The sequence below is a fragment of the Coregonus lavaretus genome (genome assembly GCF_964263955.1).
Source record: "Coregonus lavaretus genome assembly, chromosome: 24".
Lineage (NCBI taxonomy): Eukaryota > Metazoa > Chordata > Actinopteri > Salmoniformes > Salmonidae > Coregonus > Coregonus lavaretus.
The window spans coordinates 21,460,895-21,474,020 of NC_140011.1; the positions used below are offsets into that span (position 1 = coordinate 21,460,895).

At 45.6% G+C, this 13,126-nt stretch overlaps 2 protein-coding genes across 2 annotated transcripts in view; one reads left to right on the forward strand and one right to left on the reverse strand.

The window, feature by feature from the left end:
* Positions 1–4,690, forward strand: part of LOC311100115 (tight junction protein 2-like) — a 46,093-nt gene extending 41,403 nt beyond the window's left edge. Inside the window, exons 20-24 of the mRNA XM_084140870.1 lie at positions 2,628–2,855; positions 3,087–3,188; positions 3,334–3,606; positions 3,851–3,936; positions 4,112–4,690. Of these exons, the coding sequence (XP_083996996.1) occupies positions 2,628–2,855; positions 3,087–3,188; positions 3,334–3,606; positions 3,851–3,936; positions 4,112–4,271 (849 nt within the window). The 3' untranslated portion in view covers positions 4,272–4,690. The remainder of the gene's footprint in view (positions 1–2,627; positions 2,856–3,086; positions 3,189–3,333; positions 3,607–3,850; positions 3,937–4,111) is intronic.
* Positions 4,691–5,263: 573 nt separating this feature from the next.
* On the reverse strand, positions 5,264–12,759 carry LOC311100116 (amyloid-beta A4 precursor protein-binding family A member 1-like; the record flags this gene model as incomplete). The annotated part of the gene is made up of 12 exons (XM_084140871.1): positions 5,264–5,880; positions 6,122–6,262; positions 6,436–6,555; positions 6,905–7,117; positions 7,357–7,536; positions 7,686–7,898; positions 8,968–9,051; positions 9,209–9,241; positions 9,911–10,056; positions 10,295–10,334; positions 10,481–10,648; positions 10,861–12,759. 12 exons carry the CDS (start codon positions 12,757–12,759, stop codon positions 5,809–5,811), a joined length of 3,309 nt encoding a protein of 1,102 aa, XP_083996997.1. The 3' UTR covers positions 5,264–5,808.
* Positions 12,760–13,126: the final 367 nt, after the last annotated feature.

Below are 13,126 nucleotides of genomic sequence, written 5' to 3' on the forward strand. Positions count from 1 at the left end.
GGTGTACCTTGTGCTGGGGACAATAAAAGGCAACTCTAAAATGTGCAGTTTTGTCACACAACACAATGCCACAAATGTCTAAGGTTTTAAGGGAGCGTACAATTGGCATGCTGACTGCAGGAATGGCCACCAAAGCTGTTGCCAGAGAATTGAATGTTCATTTCTCTACCATAAGCGTCGTTTTAGAGAATTTGGCAGTATGTCCAACCGGCCTCACAACCGCAAACCACGTGTATGGTGTCATGTGGGCGAGCGTTTTGCTGATGTCAACGTTGTGAACAGAGTGCCCCATGGTGGCGGTGAGGTTATGGTATGGGCAGGCATAAGCTACGGACAACGAACACAATTGTATTTTATCGATGGCAATTTGAATGCACAGCGATACCGTGATGAGATCCTGAGGCCCATTGTTGTGCCATTCATCCGCCACCATCACCTCATGTTTCAGCATGATGATGCACGGCCGCATGTCTCAAGGATCTGTACACAATTCCTGGAAGCTGAAAATGCCAAAATTCTTCCATGGCCTGCATACTCACCAGACATGTCACCCATTTAGCATGTTTGGGAGGCTATAGATCGACATGTACGACAGCATGTTCCAGTTCCCGCCAATATCCAGAAACTTCGCACAGCCATTGAAGAGGAGTGGGACAACATTCCACAGGCTACAATCAACAGCCTGATCAACTCTATGCGAAGGAGATGTGTCGCGCTGCATGAGGCAGATGGTGGTCTCACTAGATACTGACTGCTTTTCTGATCCACGGCCCTACTTTTTTTTTAAAGGTATCTGTGACCAGTCGTATGAAATCCATACATTAGAGCCTAATGAATGTATTTAAATTGACTGATTTCCTTATATGAACTGTAACTCAGTAAAATCTTTGAAATTGTTGCATGTTGCGTTTTATAATTTTGTTCTGTGTGTGTATGTGTGTGTGTGTGTGTGTGTGTGTGTACACACACACACACTCTACCTGTCCAAAGTTTTAGAACACCTACTAATTCAAGTGTTTTTCTTTATTTTTACTATTTTCTACATTGTAGAATAATAGTGAAGACATCAGAACTATGAAATAACACATATGGAATCATGTAGTAACCAAAAAAGTGTTAAACAAATCAAAATATATTTTATATTTGAGATTCTTCAAATAGCCACCCTTTGCCTTGGTGACAGTTTTGCACACTCTTGGCATTTTCTCAACCAGCTTCAGCTGGAATGCTTTTCCAACAGTCTCGAAGGAGTTCCCACATATGCTGAGCACTTGTTGGCTGCTTTTCCTTCACTCTGCGGTCCGACTCATCCCAAACCATCTCAATTTGGTTGAGAACGGGGGATTGTGGAGGCCAGGTCATCTGGTGCAGCACTCCATCACTCTCCTTCTTGGTAAAATAGCCCTTACACAGCCTGGAGGTGGGTTGGGTCATTGTCCTGTTGAAAAACAAATGATAGTCCCACTAAGCCCAAACCAGATGGGATGGTGTATCGCTGCAGAATGCTGTGGTAGCCATGCTGGACACCACCTCCTCCATGCTTTACAGTGGGAAATACACACGCGGAGATAATCCGTTCACCCACACCGCGTCTCACAAAGGCACGGCGGTTGGAACCAGAAATCTCCAATTTGGACTCCAGACCAAAGGACAAATTTCCACCGGTCTAATGTCCATTGCTCGTGTTTCTTGGCCCAAGCAAGTCTCTTCTTTTTATTGGTGTCCTTTAGTAGTGGTTTATTTGCAGCAATTCGAGCATGAAGGCCTGATTCACACAGTCTCCTCTGAACAGTTAATGTTGAGATGTCTGTTACTTGAACTCTGTGAAGCATTCATTTGGGCTGCAATTTCTGAGGCTGGTAACTCTAATTAACTTATCCTCTGCAGCAGAGGTAACTCTGGGTCTTCCATTCCTGTGGCGGTCCTCATGAGAGCCAGTTTCATCATAGCGCTTGATGGTTTTTGCGACTGCACTTGAAGAAACTTTTGAAGTTCTTGAAATTTTCTGTATTGACTGACCTTCATATCTTAAAGTAATGATGGACTGTCGTTTCTCTTTGCTTATTTGAGCTGTTCTTGCCATAATATGGACTTGGTCTTTTACCAAATAGGGCTATCTTCTGTATACCCCCCCCCCCACCTTGTCACAACACAACTGATTGGCTGAAATGCATTAAGAAGGAAATACATTTCACAAATTAACTTTTAAGAAGGCACACCTGTTAATTGAAATGCATTCCAGGTGACTACCTCATCAAGCTGGTGTTCAAAGCTGTCATCAAGGCAAAGGGTGGCTATTTGAATAATCTCAAATATAACATATATTTTGTTTTGTTTAACACTTTTTTTGGTTACTACATGACTCCATATGTGTTATTTCATAGTTTTGATGTCTTCACTATTATTCAACAATGTAGAAAATAGTTTTTAAAAAATAAAGAAAAACCCTTGAATTAGTAGGTGTTCTAAAACTTTGGACCGGTAGTGTGTATATATACAGTGAGTTTACGTACTGTATGTAGTGTGTTTGAGTGTCGATTTCACACCTACTTGCGTCTCTCTCGCTCTCTCATCTCCGGTCTTCTCTATTTTCTCTCTGTCTCGTTCTCTCTCTCTATTTATTTCAGTTGGACGGCTCGGAGGAGGAACTGGATATCCATGATGACCGCATGTCGTACCTATCAGCGATGAGCGCCGACTACCTGAGCATGGACAGTCGACTGACCAGCGACTATGATGACACGGCTGACGAGGGCGGGGCTTACACCGACAACGAGCTGGACGAGCCAATGGACGAGCCCCATCAGCCGGTGTCGGCCATCAGCCGCTCCTCAGAGCCCGTACTACCAGAGGAGGTGGGTGGGCTTTACTACTGTCAATCACTATCCCTCATTGTCAATCACTCATTCTGTGTCAGAGATGGAGACTGGCATCTGTCTCTCTCAAGTGTACTCCATTAATCTGTCAATCTCTCATTGTCAGTCAACAATCTTGACTTGTTGTGTTGACATAGTCTGTGTTTGTTGACATACTGTCTGTATGTATATCTGTTGACATATGTATATGTACATCCCTCCCACCTATAGAGACCCCATCCTGCCCCCATACCTCGTATGAGGAGATCAGGGAGCAGAGAGGTGCTGAGAGACCCCAGCCCACCCCCCTCCTTCGTCCCTGAGCCCCCCAAGGTAAGACCCCCTTGAACCCCACCCTCAACTCTCAATCCCCTCAACCCCAAACCCTGTACCACATCTTGTGCTTGCTTATAAGACTTAGAATACTAAGGTTATATAAGTGCTTGCTAAATGACCATAATATCCTCTTCTATTACAGCAGGTGAGGGTGCAGTCTCGCGGGGGATATGACTCCCACTCCAGCAGCACCATTAGCAGTGACGCGGCCGGGGGGCCCAAGCCCGCCCCGCCCCCCGTGGCCCTTAAGCCCACCCTGAAGGCCCTCAGCCAGTCGTCTGAGGAACACAGTGTCAAGGGTGGAGAGGACCCGGCCAACCACTCATTCATTGGCAAGGTGAAGGCCTTCGAAAAGATGGACCACCTGGCCAGAGCCCAGAGGATGCTGGAGCTCCAGGAGGCCGAGCATGCACGGGTCAGTACTACTGGTGGAAAACTTGGTGAATAGATAGAAAGTAATGCTTGTGCAATGGTAAGATGTAACGCTTCATAAACAGAACCAAATGGATCTACAGGGGAGTGTGATCATTTCATATATTCTGATAAACGTTTTATTGCAAGTACCAAAAGGTATATTCAAGTGCATATGTTGCCTTATGTTTGTAATGTACAGTATGTGCTTTGGCATAACTGGGCCTCCTCCTGCTTTCTGACTGTAGCTGGAAATAGCCCAGAAGCACCCAGACATCTATGCAGTCCCAGTGAAACTACCAAAGCCCAACCACAACCGCCCACAGCCAATAGGGTAAGTTAATCTATTTAACCTTGTCGGTCACCACACAAATTAGCATTTTTACTTAACTTTCCACTGCCTGTCATAGGTTGGGTTCAGGTTGTGTTGAATGCTTTTGTTTTTACAGACTTGATGCCCAACAATCTGAATGAACGAAAATGTCTCTCTCGCTCTCCTGTGTGTCCAGCTCCAGCTCCAACCCAGAGCCCCAGTCCTCCAGGCCACCGTACTCTGAGAGCAGGGGTCACTACGACGACGATAAGGAAGAGTACCGCAGACAGCTTGCCGACCAGACCAGACGAGGCTACTACAGCAACCCCCAGAAATACAAAGACACTGAGATGTAGGACAGACAGACCCACCTGTCACACCTTACTGTTCTCACTGTGCTCACCCAATCAGGGAGGCCCTCACTGTGGTTACTCAAACAACCTATCCCTTTGCCTATCCTGTTCTGTGGCCCCACCTAGTGGCAGGACGATATATCCCGTTCAGGTGTGTCCTTACCTTGACTGTTTGCCTCACTGTGTGGATGGCGTATCTGCCTTTTAACCTCCCAACCCCACGATGTCTACCCTGATGGGTGGTGTTTGATGTTCACCCCCAACCACATCCCCTCAGTCATATCTGTCCCAAAAATGTATTTATATATCTTTTTTTTTTTTTTACATGTTATAAATCTTAAGCATTATTTGTTACATTGAAATAAACGTATCTGGACAGACATGGGGTATTCTGTGTCTAGTGGTGGAGAGTGTCCTTTTATTCTTTAAATCATGCATTGCATACCCTCTGATTTACTGTACACCTGGACATTCTGTCCTTTGTGTATGTGTACTTTAGTACTAGAGATCAGCACATACAAAGTGCCTTTAGCTCTGAAAGTGTAACAGTGTCAGATCACTGAAAGAACAAAGAAGCAGTCAGCACTAGGCTGTCAGAGGTAATGGGCAAAACATGGCAGTTTACTTCTCTGTATTAGCTGCATACATACAACCTGAGACACAATCACATTTTTATGGCATATACATTATATATACGCTAAAGAGGGGACAGTCTCTTGTTTTACCAGGGTGTATCAGGAAAGTGATACTGTGATGTCTGTTGCTTAGTTCTACGCATCTGTATTTATCTACTATTTGATTCATGATCCTCATGCGGCTGAAATCAACTGTAGTGAGTCTAGTTTTAAACTTTCTCAAACAAATATAAATAAATAGATTTTAAACTTTCATTTGTGTCATGTCTTAGTTCATTCTATAAATAATGGTGAGAGTGTTGTGTGTTTCTAATGCAGCCTCAGGCAGGATGGCTTCTTGGGAGTTCATTCAACCAGGTGCAAATTATAGCATAGCTGCAACATCTAAGGACATTGCCTTTGTTTTGCAGAGTTGCATATTTTTACATGCAAGGCTATATTTAAGTGGTTTTGGTCCAATGAGAAGCTCACATCATTTGCATTACCATGCCCCCAAGGAGACAGTTTGCATGTATAGTACATTCATAGGATCCTGAAAGACCAAAGGTATTCCTTGCTCTACGTTCAACCTAAATACGCACATTTAAATTCAGTTATCTTTGGTTATTGATCAGACACATCCCATTTATACTCTGCCTAGTAAATTAATCTGTGGCGTTTTACTTCAGAGATGCACCGGTCATTCATGTCTTATAACAGATTCAGATTAAGGCAAGTCAGAGATGAGATGCATGAAAATACTTTGTTTTCAAGCAAACAAACAGTGAGATGATGTGAAAAATCTATAAATACATGGCTGATAAATGTTTGTAATTAAATAAAAACTGAAGTAAAATCCTCTTGATGTGAACTGGAATGGAGAGTTCTGTCCAGAGAGGGAGAGAGAGCAAGTCCCAGGTTCAGTCTTAGATGTAGACAGGCTGTTCCTGGGCAGTCAGCAGACGGTACATGGCTGCAGGCATTGTCTTCATGTGGATCTGCAGCACAATGAAAAAACACACAGGTTGCATGATCAAAGACCTCCAACACAGCGGAGCATGGAGTTTTCCAGCCGTTTTGGATTGACAGTTAATTCCATCTCAACTCAATAAAATTCCATAAATTAATTGTAATGCCATTTACAGATTCAATCAGTATTACTCATGACTGTATTTACTTAAGTTCTTGACCTCGGACACTGGACTGTATTACATGTTACTGTTAGGTGTGTATTCGTACCTCTCCCACTGCATTAGACAGGATGTGAACAATCTTCTCATGAGGTGTGGCCACCACACTCTGGCCGTTGATCTCAATGATGCGATGACCGACACGGACCCCTCCTCTCTCAGCAATGCCCCCCCTCATCAGGCTGCATATCTGTACAGGAGGAGGGAGGGACACAAACAGCTGATAATGAAAATGACATTAATCTATATAAAAAATGACAACTACAAGAAATTGAATCTACTTTAAAAATGTGCAATAGTACAGGAAGCAGAGCACTCAAAGCTAAGGGTCCTCTCTTTTTTATTTATTGTCATGATACCCACAATGCCATTCTGTACGCTGAAGCCCAACTGGTATCGGAGGTCTGGTCTGCGGATCAGTACCATAGTGACGGGGGGACACCTGACGATGTTCAACTTCATCTTGGACTGGGCCTTCAGACCCTGGTGAGGAGGAGAGATAGACAGATTAGGGGTGGATTATAACAGGAGGAGTCAGCCAAGAGAAGAGGGAAAGAATATGCTTGCAGCACTGTATGGTCAAGCAGTCAAAGTGAATTGTTTTCAATGTGTGCCAGGTTGCAGAGGGGCATACTAGATTTAGATTTAAAACGATGGACTTTGTCTGCCTGACCACAAGATGAGTGCATTTGCATTTTCAGCAGAAATGCACAGCTGGGCTGCAGTGACACAGAAAGAGAGAGAGAAGGTGAAGAAAGGCAGGGAGACGAGGGAAAGAGGCTTCAAGAAAGGTAAAAGAACACAAACTGAGAGACAAAAGAGAAAGGCAAACCTTGATGACACTCTGGCAGGTGGAGAGGGGCAGTCCAACCAGACTGGTTCCATTGATGGTCATGATCTGGTCACCAATGTTGAGTCGACCAGACTTCTCCGCCGGCCCAGAATGCATCATGCTAGCGATGATGACGGTGGGCAGGATAGAGCCCCAGCCTGACTCCACTATGACCACACCCAGCATCTCTCCCTTCTGCTTCTCAATGTAAACCTGCGATTGGATACACACATAACAGATATACCACTACTTACACCACTACGGTCAAGGCAACTGTTCACTTGAATGTCTTCATGCTTTTAATTAGCATTGCATTACATTAACAAGAAGGGCTATGTGTATTTCAAGTCTACCTCTCGCACTGTTTTAGGAGTAATAGGCCACTAGGTCTAAAATCCCATATCAAAATACTAAGCACATAACAATGGCCTGCCACCTGGTGGTTGACTCACGTCTCTGCAGTTCTCTGACTTGGAGAAGTGGATGAGGTCATCATTGTACATGTCCTGAGTGTTGAGCAGGTCGCTGTACTCCCTCTGACTCAGGTCCTCTGGGTCGATGCCATTGGCCCGCAGGAACTTCTGGTACGCCACACTGAAGGCCTGGCCAATGGACTGGGCTATGAGCTGGGCCTGGACAGAGTGGCATCAAACACACTGGATGAATACGGAAATGCACATATCACGTTGTACGTCATACAGTTCCTTCATACACACACTTGTGTCTGAGTCAAACAGATCATTTGTAAACACACTCAAGCACAACACACAAACACACTTACATCCTCAGACTCAAACACGTGGCAGACCATCCTGTACTGGCGGCGGTCGTCGCTGGCTGGGCTGTTGGTGTGGTCAGAGTGGTCAGTGGTATGGTTCAGATGTTCCTGAGCGCTCCTGGAGCGTACCATCTTCCCCCTGGCCATCAGCACCACCATGTTGCCTATGTCAGCGATGTATGAGATGGTCCTCAGATGCAGGTCCATCATGGACTCCTGCTAGAAACACAGGATAAGGACATGGTTATGTGGCTGTAGAGGGAAAGATAGGTTTTTGGCAGTATAGTATCTGGGTGTAGTTTAAGTGTGTATGTGGAGAGGTAAGTTTGATAACTGTGCCGTTCCACCAATTCGGTGCCAAAAAACATTTTCTCACCTAATTTTAACATTGTCATTAAGAGCACGTTCAACTTCATAAAAAAACATGTTACTATAGTAAGTGCCTATTAAGTGTCAAATAAAGTAACAGGGTTGACCATAACAGGGTTGACAATTTCATCTTAAATCAGCAATAAATCCCCTCGTGACAGGGGAAGATTGTTGTGTACAACAGGGAGGGGCAATTGAATGCAAAAAAAGGAAATTAAAACTTTTCTAGCCTGTCTATCTATGGGTAATAGTGTTGACGTGTTATGCTCGACCCACTCAGTTTTCTACCACAAAACACCAGAAAATGGACAAAGGGTAAAACCAGCTCACCTGCTTTAACACTATAATTTGACTATTAGATGTTCAATGTTTCTTTTGAAAAAATATTTTTAAAGGAATAGTTTCACCATATTAAAACGAGAGTTCAGTTCACATAACAGGGTTGACCTTAAAATGAGGGGCAGATGTAAATGAATCACTAAACAAGTGAAATAAATAATAATCTTCAGAAATTACTTTGTCAAAGCAATAAAATAATTAAGGCTTTACAATGATGGTGAAAACTTTGAGAAATGTTGGGCTTAAGTGGGTTAAGATCTTTCTAGAAGTCACAGAGGGTGCACGGAGGGACATGTCAAAATGCAGAATTTTGGCACAAGCATTTATTGAATTCTCCATGTGGTCTATATTAAAGCTCACTTCATTTAATATAACAGGCTTTTAACATTCAATATTAGTGCACAATTTCTACTTAAAATATCAAAAGGGACACACGCAAAAGGCACTCATTTCATGGAACGACCCAATTAGTGTTTGGATTACTAATACTATAGCGATTGTTTGGTACCTGTAACATAGTGTTTGCTATCCTTGAGTGAGTCCATGTAAAGGTCAGTCCTATACAGTATTTATTTACCTGAGCGTCTGCATTCAGCACTTTGATCCTCTGTGTAGACATGAAGAGATCCACTTCAGTGGAGGAAGGAATCTCACCCTCAGTCTGCACATTTAGGGAGATGAGAGCATAATTTCAACAACATAAGACATTCAAACAACCATAACAGACAAACAGTAAATATGACTTACTTATAATAATAAAGAAAGACACAGAACAGACAGTAGAAAAATATGATACAGCCATAGCACTGTCACTGTACCTTCTTTCTGTTTTTAGCTTGCTTTTGTGCGGCCTGCCATATGGAATAGCAAAATAAATAGAGAGAGAGAGACAGAGAGAGACAGAGAGACAGAGAGAGACAGAGAGAGACAGTGCTCCGTCAAAAACAGTAAGCTGCGGCAAGGGTATGGACGACACTCGATTGGCTCACAGAAGATTGGCCATCCCATTTGAGATATTATGGAGTATTAGGGCTGTGTGTTTGTGTGTGTGTGTGTGTGTGTGTGTGTGTGTGTGTGTGTGTGTGTGCGCGCACACGTGCCTTGTGTGGGCAGGTGGTGATTTTAGCTGTCTATCACATCTGACAAAAGTTACTGGCCCAGAGGTTATAAAGCAAACATCCTCAAAAGTTGCCCCTTTATCAATGTGACATTAACATCCCTCAAGAAACAAACAGACTGCATGTGTTAACAACATAGACTAACAGACAGATGCCCTAGGCATTCTTCAATGCTTCTTTATGGACATTAAATAATGTTATTTGGCAGATCTATCAATAGCTATTTAGTAAAAATGTAATGCACATAATTATATGAAACTAAGGACATGAGAATGATTATCTCTCAAAAATCTTACTGCCTGATCAGTGGTCACTTAAAAGATGGAAAAGTGAGGGAAGGAGAATTGAAAATGAGGGAAGAGTATTCGGTCCTAGCTGATATGACCCCTATGTGTGGCTCACCCTGACACGGCTCATAGCCTCCTGGGCCTGCTGCATGCGGGCAGTCTTAGTGGGAGTCCTCTCTGACAGCAGGTGGGTGGAGCCCAGGTAGCTGGCCGCAAAAACGATGCCATCGATCAGGTCCTCTGGGTCACATGGCCCTGGGACTGTGGACAAGACGGTCATTGAGGTTAGCTACAATCAATAGTCATCATAAATGACTTTTGATTTGAGTGAAAACTAAATCAAAAGTGAGTGAAAAAGAAAGTGAGCGAAAACATGCCACTGATGCCTAACTTTTTCCATCAAGTAATTGAAATGCATTTTATACCACAGCAAAGCTTCTACAAAAACACACTCCTTCTTCTTTCTCACTAATGATCCCCCAACCACTGAGACACTCACCTTCCACGTATGTAGGGAAGGCCGGCATATGCCTCTGGATCTGAAATGAAAATAGAATGGAATATTACTATTATATATCAGTAATGGTGATGGTGATGATGACAGTAACAGTAGAATAGCACTTCCTTAAACCTCAGTCATCTCTTTTCACAGTGGTGCATGTGACAGTGCAGAGCAGTCGCTTACCTCCTCAATGGATTGTATCCTAGGTGTCTCCCTCTGCTGAACCTGGTGTGTTCTGGAGGACTCTGCCCTCACAGGACAGACAGGCTCTGGGACTGGCACCGGAACTCGGACTGGGGCTGGAACTTGGGCTGGAACTGGGGTATAGTGAGAAGGAGACTGAGAGACAGGCTGTAGGACAGATTAAGAGATACATGAGATTAAACATCAGTTGATTTCTGGTGGCACATTTAAACAGATCAGAGTAGATAACATTATTACCACCGAGTTCACTCTTATCACTGATGCAATAATAGGACTAACGTCCATTCTACTCCACTATGTAAACATTTCAAAACAGTGATTTCTGTAGTGATCCAGAGCTGGCTCATACTCACACTCACATCGCCTCCCGGTGGCTGCTCTGGGGAGTTTTCGTCCTCAGTAGGACTGACCTCCGGTCTCATCACCCACACAGGCTCTGTGGGCTGGTCAGGAGTGTACGGCGATCGCACCGTCTTAGTCTTCACCTCCTCTATGGCCTCTCGGATGTCCTTGATGGCTAGAGAGATAGCATCCCCTGAACCTATGACACTGTCCTCTGAAAGGCCTTCCACTGGAGGTCGGCGCTCCATCCCGGCCTGCTCATCCTGGAACTCACCTGAACCAGGCTGCACAGAGCTGGGACGCTCTGACTGGGCTTCACCTTGCACGTTCCTGGGAGGTGGCCCCAGGCTTTGGGAGCTGGGGCTTTCTTTGAGGCTGTCGCCCTCCCCGTCAGACGTAGTGTCATCGTAGTGGTGCAGTCTTGAGCCGACTGAGCAACCCTGCCAATGGGGGCTGGTATGTGGTAGCCCCACATCCCTACCTGGCCAGGAGGCACGTGGCTGTGGATCAGTGTCTGGAGCTCCCTTATAAACATACTCCCTCTGCCTACGACTGTAGGGCTCTGGGTAGGGTTCTGAATATGGCTCATCAGATCTCCTGTGGGGCTCTCTGTCTGGATAATTAATCAATTTCAAGGGTTCAGGGAAGGACTGGGGGTAGGATTTTGCGTAGGGCTCTGTGTAGGATTCTGTGATAGATTCTGCCTGTGGGTAGGACTCATTATAAAATTCTGCATAGGTCTTAGGATACGAGTCGGTGAAAGTGAAGGATTTGGGGTGGGACAGTGGAGAATTAGCACAGCTCTCATCATCAGCCATTATGTAATTTTCGTAGATGGGGCTTGGGCTACACTCGTCACTACATTGGTCAGAGTTTTCAGACTGAAGTGGATGGGGCAAGAATGGGGATGGAGAGGTGGGTGGTGATTGGTAAGGAGGTGAACTCAAGGGTGGAGCCTCCATGCTTAGAGAGGCAGCACTCTCAGTGTCAGAACAGTGCTCATTTGTTCCATCTTCCTGGTCGTCCTCTCCCAGATCCCTCTCTCTTTTGTCTTCTTCTCCCAGACCTGTCTCTTTTAGGTCCCCCTCTCCATGGCCCCCCTCCCTCTGGTTCTCTAGGTCTGTCTGGTTGTCAAATCCACTTTGAGTACTAACAGACTGAGTTATGGATGAGCTGTACCCTTCCTCCTCTTCCTCCTCCTCTTCCTCCTCTGCATCCTCCTGAGGCTGGGGAGACTCTATGTTGGGAAGGGGCAGTGGCAGGTCTTGGGAAGGGGGATCAGGGGCAGGAGGACATGGTGTGTGGTGTGTGGGGGTAAGAGAGGTACCAGCAGTAATGTCAGGTGCTCCACTGTCCTGTGTGTGGTGGGGTGGACGAGTGTGTGGTGGGTGCTGCTGCTTCATTGTTGCGGGACCAGTCATGTCTCTCTGTTCAGTCAGGGGACCGCCAGATGACCGTTGCTGTTGAAACGGCGGGTCGTGGGTGTCTTGGACGTCTCTCAGCAGCGGTCTGTGAACTCTGACCCTGGGCTCTCCCTGGCGGTGGTAGCGGCCCACGCCAGAGCGGGGCGGCTGGGTGTGGCGAGGAGGCTCCATGTTTGCTCCCTCCCCCTGTCTGGACGGGCTCTGCCCTGAGGGAGTGCGCCTACGGTGCCGTGCGGGGCCGCGGCCCGAGCCTTGGTGCGGAATAGGAGGATGATGATGGTGGTGGTGATGATGGTGAGGATCCTGCCCGTCCTGACCGAGCATTTGGCAGGGTCTCCAACTTCTCCGGACAGTGACCCCCTCTCCTTCTCCTCCTCCTCCCCCCCCTCCTCCTGCTGTCCCATTGGGCTGCCAGTTTCTGTGAGCAGGTGAAGCCTTATGCTCCCCCACCACAGAATCACCTAGCCCCTCCCCCTTCTGCTTGTAGCTCATCACTCTGCTGTGGTCTGTTTATTTTTAGAACATGGTCCTTCCGTCTCCTAGGAAACACCACTCACAACACTGCCTGCAGGGAGAGAGGAAATGAATGTGAACAGATAGGTCATAGTTCAGGGGTTATGGGTGAAACAGCAGGATCAGGAAGGCATGTCTACAAACAGGAGATTGTGATTGTGAGAGTGAGAGAGCACCCCTGTGGTTATGAAGTAGATCTATGTATCACTCTCCCAATATCCATGTTAATGTCAATTCTATCCTCCATTTCGGTAAAAGGAAAATATTGAGATCTGCCAATCCCCCACACATCTACAAAGTACAAAGCACGCATGCACACACGCACACACACAAGATCCTGATAGAT